Consider the following 13955-nt stretch of genomic DNA (forward strand, 5'->3'; position numbering starts at 1 on the left):
AAAAAAACACGCCCTGATTGGACGATATTTTATCACATCTTTAAATAGTAACACATGCCAAAATTTATTTGATACTTAAGAAAATATGGCGATTTTTTTTTTAATTCTTGAGCACTTTTATCATAAATATTTACCAGAATTTGCTTTAAAACTGGAATATACGGGATTATCGCGTAATGAGTAGCGACTGGAAAAGTAGTAAGTATGCAGTAATAGATAGAAGGTATGGTTGATACGGATATATTAAGAAATTGATTGAGACGGGATTATGCGTATCTATGCGGGAAAGGGTAAAATATAAATAAAGGGCAAAATATAAATAGTCACTTAAAATTTATTTGATACAATAGAAAAACGGCAAGGTTTGTGTTAAAGAATTAATTGAGAGCTTTTATCGTCAGTATTTACCAGAAAGTGATTTATAAAATCGGAATAAACGGGATTATCGGGTAATAAATAGAAACTTGAAAAGTAGTAAGTATACAGTAACAGTCGGGTTGAAACGGATGTATTGGGGACTCGTTCGAGTCTGGATTTTACTATCTATGCGGAAAAGTTTTAAAACAATTAAACAATATATTATATATTTTTAAATGACTGGGGGATTTTCTTTAAGAGTCATAGTGCACCAAATGACGTCTTTTGATGCTGTTTTTATTTGAGTTATAACGCACCACAGAACGTCAATTGACACGTAGATTTTAAAAAAATCTACGTCGGGAGGGGATAAGATAATTCTAGATAATTCCCTGTGAAACTCAGGATAGACTCAGAAACTAACAAATGCACCGCATAACGGGTGCCACGCTCGGCTGCGAAAGCTTGTCAGAAAATTGTATTTAATTTTTTTAGGTCACAGTGACCTTGACCTTTTACCTAGTGACCCAAAATGGGTGTGGCGTGTAAAACTCATCAGGGTGCATCTACATATGAAGTTTCAAAGTTGTAGGTGGAAGCACTGTTATTTTAGAGCCAATGTTAAGGTTTCAGCACGACCCCGGCGGACGGCGAACGACGAGCAGGCTTTCATTATGACAATACCTCGGGTTTTCTTCGAAAACAGCCTCGCTAAAAATCAGCTCAATATCTAAAAGCGTTGTGTAAAAAAAAAAAGTCCAAGGTCAATAAGTGTTCCAAACATTAATGGACTGCAAGGAAATACACACTTCATCTGCAAGTCCAGAAAATGATTACTATATAGAAAATTTCAAGGCCCATACCTTCCCCAAAAATCCATGGAATGGAACAAACTCACATTTCTTTCATCTTAAGGTCATGAACATCTAGGCAGACTCACATACAAAAAAATCAACAACTCTTCATCTGAAATTGTTTCCTGAAAAACTCCGGAAAACAGAAAATTTCAAAGTCCAAGGCACATAACTTCGCCCAAAATCAAAGGACCAGAAAAAACTCACACTTCATTTTTCAGGGATTTGAAAAATGCAGGGGGGCTTTTTGTCAAAAGGGCATTTTCAACACGCAGTATTCAAAACGGCAGGGCAATTGCACTTTACCGGTACGTAAAAAAGAACGAAAAGGCGTACCCTAACCCTAACCCACAACACCTAAAATCTATCACCTAACTTAACATCTAATAGTCCTTTTTATTATATATATATTCCCTTAGTATCAGGGGCTACCGCCCCCAAACCCCCACTTTTTCAATAATAGTAAACAACTGCGTACCGGTAAAGTGCAATCTAGCCAAAAGGGCACTTTTGAGCGCGCGGTTGTTTCAGGAATGCTTCCTGTTGCATGTTAATTTATATGTTATTAATAATTGTTAGAATATATTATTCCCATTATCAGGGTTATAGATAACAAGCGTATTTGCGTTATTACGCAATTAAAATAACCAAAAACCTAATATATTTCAAAATAAAGCGTACAAAAACGCAAATACAAATTTATAAACGTAATTCCTGTAAAAAACCTTGCGTCACGAAACGAAATCCTTATGAACACCAGGCGTTTTTTTTAGACTGGTTATTTTCCGTACAAAAATGTACCGGATAGTTAATATGCCATCCTATGAAAAAAAGGCAGTCTTTCCAGCGGTTATCAATCTTTGGTGTATTATTGTAATTATTCGTAGACCTGAAAACGGGTTGCATTGCTTTGAACAGCCATAACTTCATCAATTGTGCAGCGATTTTCACGCACACTGTCTTATTCAACGCAAAAATGAATAATTTTTTATAAGAAATTCAGTAATTGTTTGTTGTTATGTACAGGTACCTTTTTTAATTCCATTTGTATAAATAATATAGTAACCTTAGTAGATTTGTATTATATCATATATGCCATTCCCTAAATTACCCAATTGAGTTAAAAAAAACGGGGATGAAAAACCCAATAAAGCTCAAAAGTAGGGGGTGATAATTTTTGCTAAAACTATTGAATTTACAAAAACCCTATTGTTGTCAAAAACAGGGGGTGATGAACCCATAATACCCCAAAAGTTATCTATAGCCCTGGGCCCATTATTAAACCATTCAAATATAATGTCTACAATGAGGAATAAATTAAATACAATGTAGTAAGAGACTTGTTAATTATAATTTCTGGGTTTTTTTACCGTTTTGGGAATGGGGCCAGTTCTCTTTGGATTGGACAATTTGCGGCGTTTTGACTTAAATTGGGAAATTAGTGTTGTTGTTGTTTTGCTAAAAAATGCTACTAACAAGAGATGTGTTCGTCAGAAACACAATGCCCCCTATTGCGCCGCTTTGGAAAAAAAAAAAATGACCTTTGACCTTGAAGGATGACCTTACCTTGAACTTCCACCACTCAAAATGTGCAGCTTCATGAGAACGCCGCTTTGAAAAAAATTTCTTTACCTTTGACCTTGAAGGATGACCTTGACCTTGAAGGATGACCTTGACCTTGAACTTCCACCACTCAAAATGTGCAGCTTCATGAGAACGCCGCTTTGCATTTGAATTTTTTTTTTTGATCTTTGACCTTGAATGATGACCTTGACTTTGAACTTCCACCACTCTAAACGTGCAGCTCCATGAGATACACATGCATGCCAAATATCAAGTTGCTATCTTCAATATTGCAAAAGTACTCATAAAATGAGCGATTTTGGCCACATATTTGACATCTGACCTTGAAGGATGACCTTGACCTTTCACCACTCAAAATGTGCAGCTCCATGAGATACACATGCATGCCAAATATCAAGTTGCTATCTTGAATATTGAAATACTGCAAAAGTGTACATTAAATGAGCGATTTTGACCCATATATTTGACCTTTGACCTTGAAGGATGACCTTGACCTTTCACCACTCAAAATGTGCAGCTCCATGAGATACATATGCATGCCAAATATCAAGTTGCTATCTTCAATATTGCAAAAGTTATTGCAAACGTTAAAGTTGGCGCAAACCAACCAACAGACCAACCAACCAACAGACCAACAGACAGGGCAAAAACAATATGTCCCCCACTACTATAGTGGGGGACATAAAAACTCACAGCAGTAGTAAACAACTGGACAATAATTAATGAACGCTTCTTTCATTTGTATTTGACACTTTGATTTTGACATGGCCTAGATTTAAATATGTGAATGGACTTTACCAGCACTCTTGTAACAAAGCTAAAGTTTAAATGTACCATTACCCAGAGGACACAACTGATCAATGACTGTATTAAAACAAGAAAAATCAGTGCCTGATTTAGATTTCCTTAGATAGTTCAATAAAAACTAATTTCAGAAGACTAGTAACCGTTTAACGGTAATGTTACCAATGTGTCAGACCAGGGCCTTGAATTTGAAATCTAGGACATGCATGGTCATTTCTTCATGAAATCAGGACACAAAATTGTATTTTAAGTCCTTAATCGACCTGGCTATAGTTCTCAGATTATTATAAGCTCAATCAGTATATTTATATCATTATTTATGCTTTGTGTATTGTAAACATATACACAATCATGCAGTTACATGATAGCAATAAATAATATCAAAGCTACCCATACTATAAAGGTCATTGACAAAGCCTATGGTCAAAATGTGAACACATTGAGTGTAATCGCCCTCTCGTGCCAGCAAAAACAACACGTTGACAGGTTGTCATTTTTGACAGTTCTACTTTCACTTTCATTTTGTGATATCAAACTATTAACAATTATGTGGCTGAGAAAAATATCGCCATTGCTTTCAGGGCTTTCCTTTGACCCGAGCTCCTGGGTTTTGACGCTTGAAAATTACAGAAGACCCCTTTTTGACTCTTGAGAAAATTACGTCATGCGTCACATTTGACCCGGGGGAATATGCCGACTTGCGTCAACGAGATCAAAAGTTGTTAAGTCTAAGCGATAATTAGCTCGGGGCGGAGTATCTCATTTAGTAGATGCTAATCGTTAACGCCCGTTTCTAATCATCGAAGCACAAGTCCATCCAGTAGGCGGAGTTTGGTTAATTGAGAAATCTAGTATTGACCAATTAAAACACTGCTGGTTCGATGACGCGTGTATTAACTTTCCATTATTAATCATAGCATTTGTTATCAGCTGTTTGCGGAAAAGACGTGTAGTAAACCCACCTAGTTGCAATAATCCAACTCCCAGCTATTGACCCTCTGAGCTGTACGTATGTACTCTTAAAAGCTCAGAGCATTTAAAAACTATAAACCCACCAAAACAAAATGGACTCATCCGCGTCAGTTTTAATAATATTCAATATAAAATAATAACATCCATATCCACAGTACACTGTAAAGCATATTTTGAGATATTTCCAGAGTATGTCAGAATGTATTTCCAAAGCTGAATGCACCCATCACTGTTTTACTTCATGTTTGCTCAGTTCACAGACGCGCGAAAGTTATGCTGTCATATGTATTGTCTACAACGTCAAATTACACGCTTTGCATCAAATGTGCTAAAAATAACTATAGAACCGATATAACTGACCTTGTGGCAAAGTGAAAATTTTTGCATGTGCTAATTGATTACAAAATACATGTAGGCGTAATAATTGACCGTTTGAGAAGGCATAGATAACGGCGTGTCTGTCGCACGTCTTCAGTGAAGATGGCACATGAAATAATTAAAAGGTGTCGGAATTTTTGATGGGATTAAATACGGAGGCACCTTTATCGGTGAGTAGAAATAATTTCCTTTTATAGTTTACCGATTTATATAAGCCAGGGTTCGACATTAACTTTTTTACAGCCAGACCATCGGACCAGCTCCTCTTAAAATGTACTAGCCCGAATATGATGTCTACTAGACCATAAATGACATAACAAATAAACACAATTGTGTCGTGTAACTGTTTAATCAATTATTTATCAGTAAATAATTAGTGAACACAAGAAAGTCATTTTGATGCAAAGAGTAAAAAATAAAATAAAACTATTTAACAACATAAATTGTTTGTTATAATTTCACTGTTTATCACCAGTTAAATAAATGATGTCTGTACAGCAGGTGACATTTATTCAAGGTCATCAAATTCTGGCCTCCTTGACCGCTGCGCTCCATGCATTCACAGCTCCAAGGCCCTTTTTCCAGCATAATCTGTGTCAGTTTTACCGTCGGATTCTTCTTTATTAACTTATTTGTCGGATGAAAATCCAATCCTGAACAAAGCCATTATTTAAATAACATTCTCTCGTCTGCTACGCCAAAATGTTTACATTGATGATACCGATTGTCAATAGAAGTCGTAAAAACATGATGTAAAGTTCTAAGACACTTCAGAAAATCATTAATATTCAACTTGACCAATGGAAACAAGCAATTTCTGCGGGAAGCTCTCCTTCGCGTCTAAAAATAGCGATGAATCATGTGAATTCTCCGCGTTTATTTATATACGCTAGTTTTGTTCTGATGTAAATAACGGATACGAGAGTTATTTTACACATTAAGAGAAAAAGGTTTTCGGTAAGGTATAGTTATATGAATCAGTATAGATTTGTTATGTACGACCAGTCGGACAAGCTAGCCCACAGTTTTACTAGCCCGTCAACCGATCTTACTAGACAATGTCTGTCGGACGTGCCTTAGTGTCGAACCCTGTAAGCTATTGTGTTTAGGTGCCACCCGTATGGTTTTTTTTTGTGATAGCCAGCGGAAATGGTTTTTTTTCACATTTTGTATTTCATTCTTAATTTAATAGCCACGCGAACGGTCAAACAAAGTTATTGGATAATGTGTAATTGTGCAAAGTGTAATTGTGCTTGTGCATTCGGAAAATGTCGCAGAGAAACCTTTTCGAATTCGGAATCGGTAGTAACTCTGAAAGTGTGTAAGACGCCAACGACAAAGCGTACTTTAGATGTAAATGACAGTGCTCCTAACACCCCCAAACGTGCGAAAGAAGATGTGAGCGACACTAATTCAAAAAAGAAAAGAAAATTTAGGAGTGAATGGCTGAAGGAGTATGAGTTTTGAGTATATTGTTTTGCTGTATACATGAAGTAAATGTTGTATTAGAATACATATTTTGTATGTAATCTTTGAGATGTTATGTAGGACATATGACATATTGCTCTTTGAAATGTTGTGTAAGACATGATATGACATATTGCTCTTTGAGATGTTGTTAAGAACATATGACATATTACTCTGCTGTATACATGAAGTAAATGTTGTATTAGAATACATGTTTTAACACTGTATTATGTGAACTGGGAATAAGACATCAATTTGGGAATAAATTGTGTTTTATCAAAAGTGCATAATATGCAGTTTTATCTGTTGTATTTATCTAGTTTTACAAATTATAATTAAAACATATACTTGCATATATAATAGCATCATTTAAATTGATTTTACTTCAAAACTGGATTTTTTATTAATTAAAAAAAAAATCGTCATGAAATGTAACTGTGTCCATGCCGCGCATGGACACTGTTTAAAAATACACTTTAAATGATAAAAATTCAATCACTGTTTATAAAAAAGTCATGGAAAATTTCTTATTAAGCTTAAATTATAGATAATATATCACAAAAATATATGTAGATCATGAAATGAATAGTTTTGTTTGAGAAAATCACCAAAATGATGTCCATTCCCAGTTTGATGTCTTATTCCCAATTGACATAATACAGTGTTTTTTGTATTAATTAATCATTGAGATATTGTGTTTAAATGCATAGTGTTGTAGTGACAGTACAATGTAAGAAATAAATGATAACATATCTTTTAATGTGTTGCTTTTTATATATTATATCTCAGTTATTTGCTTATATTGCAAAAAATCATTGACTCTCCCTAGGTTGGCGCTAAGGAAAAAAACTTAGTCGCCAAATCTAGGGGGGTCCGGCGGCATGCCCCCCCCCCCTCCCCGGATTTTTTTTTGATCCTAGATTGTCTGTGGTGCGTTTTGGGGCTATTTTCTGAGCAAAATTAAGACTATTTGTTTCTGAAATTAGCCCTTTTTGCTTGAAAAGTTTTCTTTGCTGGTGAGCCACTTGCTGACATTTTGCAGCCAATTTATTTGTTTACATAGACACCAGTGGCGTAGTGATAATGATACACTAACACCGTTAAACAGTTTTCGGTACATGTGGTATTTAGGTTTTAAACCACTAAAGCAGCCCGCCCGTCTCGGAAGTAATTATACGACATTTTATTAAATCCAAACATTTTTTTTTGTTTTTGAAGAAATGCGTTAGAAATTACTAAGTCAGCATGAGACCGCCATTGCACGTCAAAAACCGTGAGACTCACGACGAAACCGTGAACCTTGACAGGTATAGACGTTTCTGATTCTGCATTCACGTCTGTACTATTTTAGACGTCCTCCGATCGCGAACCTAACATTTGGTCATTTCCTGAGTTTACATTATTCTGTCCGCTTTCTTTTCTAAAGAATTGTGTTAATTTCTGTTGCTTCGACTTTCCATTTTCGCTCGCAGCATCCATTTTTCCCAGAATCTGCAACTCACTTTCTAAATCGGTCTTTCAAGTCGCATAGCGACCGTAAAGGGAAGTAACTCTTATCTACTTTTTTAGCCAATCAAAATCGATGTGTCTTGGGAAATTAGTTTATAGTGGCTATGTCAATGCCATAACTCCGCCCATCTGATTAAACGACAATTCCGTACTGGTCGATTCGATAACGTTGAATCATAACATCTATAGCATAGGTCATACACGGCACGCTTCAGTGATTCAGTCATCGCGTAAATAGCCAAGTAACCCAAATGTTAAAAAAGTCTGGTCGCAGTGTAAAGCTTGACCAATTAAGACATTAGCCATGTGGATTATCGACCTAGGCGGTCGTCATTATCCCCTGGGGCCTTTCCGGTAAGGATGTTATCTGTGTAATCTTAGCGATGTTTCTGGCGATTGATACGGCCTGAAAACAGGCATTTAGAGTGTGCATTTGTAAAGCATAGGGTCTATTTTTTCTCAATCGCCAATTTCATGAAAATCTTATTTTTAATCGCCAGCTAGGAATTGTAATCGCCAATGGCGATTTCGGCGATCGGTAACGCTAACGTAGCTCTCCTGCGTTATTATTAGGACTCTTAGAAGTTTGATTTTGACTCTTGAAAATATGGCCCAAGAGTCCTTGACTCTTGAGATTTGAGGTCTAAGGAAAGCCCTGGCTTTTTATGCCCCCGGTAGGGTGGCCTATAGCAGTTGAACTGTCCGTCAGTCAGTCAGTCAGTGTGTCAGTCATTGTGTCAGTCTGTCCGTCCGTCCGAAAACTTTAATGGCCATAACTTTTTCAATATTGAACATAGCATTTTGATATTTGGCATACATGTGCATCTCATGGAGCTGCACATTTTCAGTTGTGAAAGGTGAAGGTCATCCTTCATGGTCAAATGTCAAATATAAAGCGTCTGTCCGAAAACTTTAACATTGGCCATAACTTTTTCAATATTGGCGTGCATGCATATCTCATGGAGCTGCACATATTGATTGGTGAAAGGTCAAGGTCAACCTTCAAGGTCAGGGTCAAAGGTCAAATTTTGCAATATTGAAGATAGCAACTCCATATTCGGCATGCATGCGTATCTCATGGAGCTGCACATTTTGAGTGGTGAAAGGTCAAGGTCATCCTTCAAGGTCAAAGGTCAAAAAAATAAAAAATTAAAAGCGGCGCAGAAGGGGACATAGTGTTTCTGACAAACACATTTTTAGCTCATCTTTTTTTTTGAAAAAAAATTATGAGCTATTGTCATCACCTTGGCGTCGGTGTCGGTGTCCGGTTAAGTTTTGCGTTTAGGTACACTTTTCTCATAAAGTATCAATGCTATTGCATTCAAACTTGGTACACTTACTTACTATCATGAGGGGACTGGGCAGGCAAAGTTAGATAATTCTGGCTTGCATTTTGACAGAATAATGTGCCCTTTTTATACTTAGAAAATTGAAAATTTTGGTTAAGTTTTGTGTTTAGGTCCATTTTATTCCTTAAGTATCAAAGCTATTGCTTTCATACTTGCAACACTTACCAACTATCATAAGGGGACTGTGCAGGCAAAGTTATGTAACTCTGACTGGCATTTTGACAGAATTATGTGCCCTTTTTATACTTAAAAAATTGAAAATTTGGTTAAGTTTTGTGTTTAGGTCCACTTTTTTCCTAAAGTATCAAAGCCATTGCTTTCGTACTTGCAACACTTACTAACTATCGTAAGGGGACTATGCAGGCAAAGTTATGTAACTCTGACTGGCATTTTGACGGAATTATGGGCCCTTTTTATACTTAGAAAATTGAAAATTTGGTTAAGTTTTGTGTTTAGGTCCACTTTTTCCTTAAGTATCAAAGCTATTGCTTTCATACTTGCAACACTTACCAACTATCATAAGGGGACTGTGCAGGCAAAGTTATGTAACTCTGACTGGCATTTTGACAGAATTATGGGCCCTTTATACTTGAAACTTTGGTTAAATTTTGTGTTTTGGTCCACTTTATCCCTAAAGTATCATAGATATTGCTTTCATACTTGGAACACTCGCAAATTATCATAAGGGGACAGTAAAGGACAAGTTGCATAACTCTGGTTGTCATTTTTACCGAATTATGGCCCTTTTTTGACTTAGTAACTTTGAATATATGGTTACATTTTGTGTTTAGATTCACTTTACTTCTAAAGTATCAAGGCTATTGCTTTTAAACTTTTAATACTTTCATGCTATCATGAGGGTACTGTACCTGGCAAGTTGAATTTTACCTTGACCTTTGAATGAAAGGTCAAAGGTAAAATATATGGCTTCAAAGCTGCGCAGCAGGGGGCATTGTGTTTCACAAACACAGCTCTTGTTTAATATATTTTCTGCACATTTCTTCAAAAAACTTACATCAATACACAATTTTCTTCGTTAATTCAAACATTCCTGATAGACTTGTGTACATATTTCGCTTACATTTTGACGCGCGTAGGTAGGACCGCATTACCACTTTTGAAATGTGTATTCATACTATTGCCTTCGAGGAACTTATCTGATGTTTGACGGAAAGGGCCGAAAATGTGCGAGTGTGGATCAAATTCCCCACAGGTACTACTTTCCCGTTCCCCCAATTTTTTTTCCGTACCTAAAATTTTTGGTACCCAATATTTTTTCGTACCCAATTTTTTTTTCGTACCAAATTTTTGTTTCATCCCCAAATTATTTTTCGTACCCAATTTTTTTTCGGTCCCAATTTTTTTGTTCCCAAATATTTTTTCGTACCCAAATTTGTTTTCGTACCCAAATTATTTTCGCAAAATGTTTGTACCAATTTTTTTTTCGTACCAACAAACACAATTGTCGTGATGTAGATAAACTTAACTTGATGCTTTTATATCCATCCTCTCAAAAGCATCGTCACACCAGTACTGTCAGTACTTTGATTTTCCATTGGGAATGGGTCCGGTTATCGGACCGATTTTGAATTAAAAAAAAAACACTGCATTTCTAAAAAAAAATTGCAAATTTTATTTTTTTAATTTTTTGGCGGTTCGGAAGGACAGGGCAGGGCGCGCTTCAATTTAGGCCTAGCTGGAGCATTGTTTTTCATGTAGGAAGACTGACATACCACATACATAAAGTATTGTCCCCGATTCAGACTGCACAGGCTAATCAGGGACACTACACTCAAGCTGGATATTTGTTTAGAAGACAATGCCTTTAATAAAATATTTCAATAAGTGTAAACGTTGTCCCTGATAACCAAGTGCAGACTGAATCGGGGACAATAGTTTTTGCAATCAACCCAGTTTTCACAGTCAGCGAATCATTTTTAAACCAGGAGTCAGATCATAATGACTGTTTGCCTGAAATGAAATTTTTGGTTATTGTAATTCTAAGGTATGTAATGTCTGCAAGTGCTCTGCCATTGTCTGTTTGCTTAAAACCAAAATAATGCCAGGCAGATTATTCGTTGGAGTCATTAATAATAATATTCCAATTTGAAGCATCAAAAGGCAGGATCGGGGGTCAAGTAAATAACTGCAATCAGTGATCCAAAGGAAAGACAAGCCTGTTAACTAAGTCCCATGTGAAATGAGGGATTGTATACTTACAACTGTGTGTTCAAACCATTCTGACCTATAAATCATCCTTCCAAAATCACATACACTTGTACTTTACCAACAATAACAAAATCTGATGGAAATTACCATTCATGATCGGTTCATAAAATGTAACCAAAATGATATAACAGATTAGATTTGCCCCAAAAAAATTTGGAAATCCACATTCAGCAGAAAAAGATTTTTTGAAAATCAATAACAAGAATTCTTACCAGCAGGCGTTGATCCAAATATTCTGACTATTGGCACTTTCTTGACTTCAGATCCACGTTGATCAGCATACATGGCGTCCAGGCCCCTCACAGGGGTGGCCATGTAGTGATCTGTGCTCACTATCCGCACAGAAAACATCTTCAACTCGCTGCCATCCTGTAAGAGAGAACAGTAGTCCAGGGACTACCCTACGGGCGACTAGAGCGATAATTTCGCTCTAACGCCCGTGATGTCGCCCTACGAGCCCAGAAAAGCGAAGATAAAGTCGCCCGATTTTTTTAGTACCCCAAGACCGGAAAAGCAAAAATCAAGCCGCCCGATTATTTTTGCTAAGGCCTGCTACCGCCCGCAGGCGATTAGCAAGTTTATTGTTTGTTGTTTATCTAACGGTTACACAATTTACCCCCCCGCACGGATCGTTATTCGACCGTGACAAAGCAGTCCCTTAATATAGGTTGCTATAATAACACACTCGTGCCTCTTCGCGTGTGCCGTAAGTTGTCTAATGATTACGTGATCATTGATTGACCATCCGATAATTGCAGGTTTTCGGCAGACTGAACGGTTGAAGAAAGTCGGCAAAAATAATTAAAGAAAACAAAATTGATCAAAATTCTATTACCGGTAGTGGATTACGTAGATCCACTATAAAGTCCACAGAGTTTTGTCAGTTTGTTAATCCATCGATAATCACAGTTCATTTTTTATACTAACAAGTCATAATACTACGCATAAATATTGATAAAACACATTTCCTCTATTAGATGTAAATTATCAGAGTAGAATTAAATTGCTACGTCATGACCTTCCACATTGCAAATGGCGGACATACATGTATTGTAACATTCAGCCCGCGTTCAATTCAAAGCTGGCGATTCAAATTACAAGTAATGGTGATTCAATAATGGAGAAAGCATTAACTGGATTTAACAAACATTTAATAAGGTTTGTTAAACCAGATAACAACAAGGAAAATTTTGATTATTAAAGTAACAGGTAAGGCATTCTTAAGTGTACATATGTCGGACATGTATAGTATTTGGATAAACAGTAATTGATATACTAGATGTTCCAAGTATTAAGACTGTGTTTTGTTACAAAAGCAGTCATAGGGATGATGATAATATAATGACGATAAATATGTGAAGCAAAGGTGCATCCGGTACATATCTTAAATTATTTAAATGTGTTAAATGACTTAAATGTGTTATAATGAAATAGATTTTAATGGGAATTTATTTTTTTTACAAATAAACATAGTTGAATGATAGAAATAATAAAAGTTGTGAAATGAACATGTTTTGTTTATGATATTGTTCGCACAAATGTCTCCCTGATTTTCAAAACTTCTCCCTGTTTCAGAAAAAAGGAGAAGTCACTTCTCCCTATTTTTAAGGCCTAGGGTAGTCCCTGGTAGTCATAATGATCCTACTGTACTACAAAGTAAGATTTGTTAATTTTTACAATATAATTAAAGTGGGATGTTTTAGACCCTGCATGTTGCATATTACACGCATTAACATTGCAAAAAATCAATGTGTATTATAATAAGTGTCTGAAGGGACGCATTATATTATGGAGATTGCAAATGAAACTACCTCACCTAATAAGGCTAATTGGTTATGAAGACAACAAGAAATGTGTTTGTCAGAAACGCTATTTCCCCTTCTGCGCCGCTTTGAATTTTTTATTATTTGTTTTACCTTTGACCTTGAAGGATGACCTTGACCTTGAGCTTTCACCACTCAAAATGTGCGGCATGTGTTTGTCAGAAACACTATGTCCCCTTCTGCGCCGCTTTTAATTTTTGTTGTTGTTGACCTTTGACCTTTAAGGATGACCTTGACCTTACCCTTTCACCACTCAAAATGTGCGGCTCCGTGAGATACACATGCATGCCAAATATCAAGTTGCTATCTTCGATATTGCAAAAGTATTCATAAAATGAGCGATTTTGGCCACATATATTTGACCTCTGACCTTGAAGGATGACCTTGACCTTTCACCACTCAAAATGTGCAGCTCCATGACTGAGATACACATGCATACCAAATATCAAGTTGCTATCTTGAATATTTAAAAAGCTATTGCAAATGTTAAAGTTGGAGCAAACAGACCAACAGACAGACAGGGCAAAAACAATATGTCCGGTACATAAAAAGGTTAATTTTTGACTGATATAGATCACTTATTTGAATTAAACTTTAATATGAATAAAGATTGCTTGGTTAAAAAAAAA

At 36.2% G+C, this 13955-nt stretch overlaps 1 protein-coding gene across 1 annotated transcript in view; it reads right to left on the minus strand.

The window, feature by feature from the left end:
• Window positions 1–13955, minus strand: part of LOC127876292 (DNA polymerase zeta catalytic subunit-like) — a 76169-nt gene that overhangs the window by 45005 nt on the left and 17209 nt on the right. Inside the window, exon 2 of the mRNA XM_052421420.1 lies at window positions 11716–11872. Coding sequence (XP_052277380.1) covers window positions 11716–11854 — 139 coding nt within the window. The 5' untranslated portion in view covers window positions 11855–11872. The remainder of the gene's footprint in view (window positions 1–11715; window positions 11873–13955) is intronic.

Source organism: Dreissena polymorpha, chromosome 4, assembly GCF_020536995.1.
Source record: "Dreissena polymorpha isolate Duluth1 chromosome 4, UMN_Dpol_1.0, whole genome shotgun sequence".
Lineage (NCBI taxonomy): Eukaryota > Metazoa > Mollusca > Bivalvia > Myida > Dreissenidae > Dreissena > Dreissena polymorpha.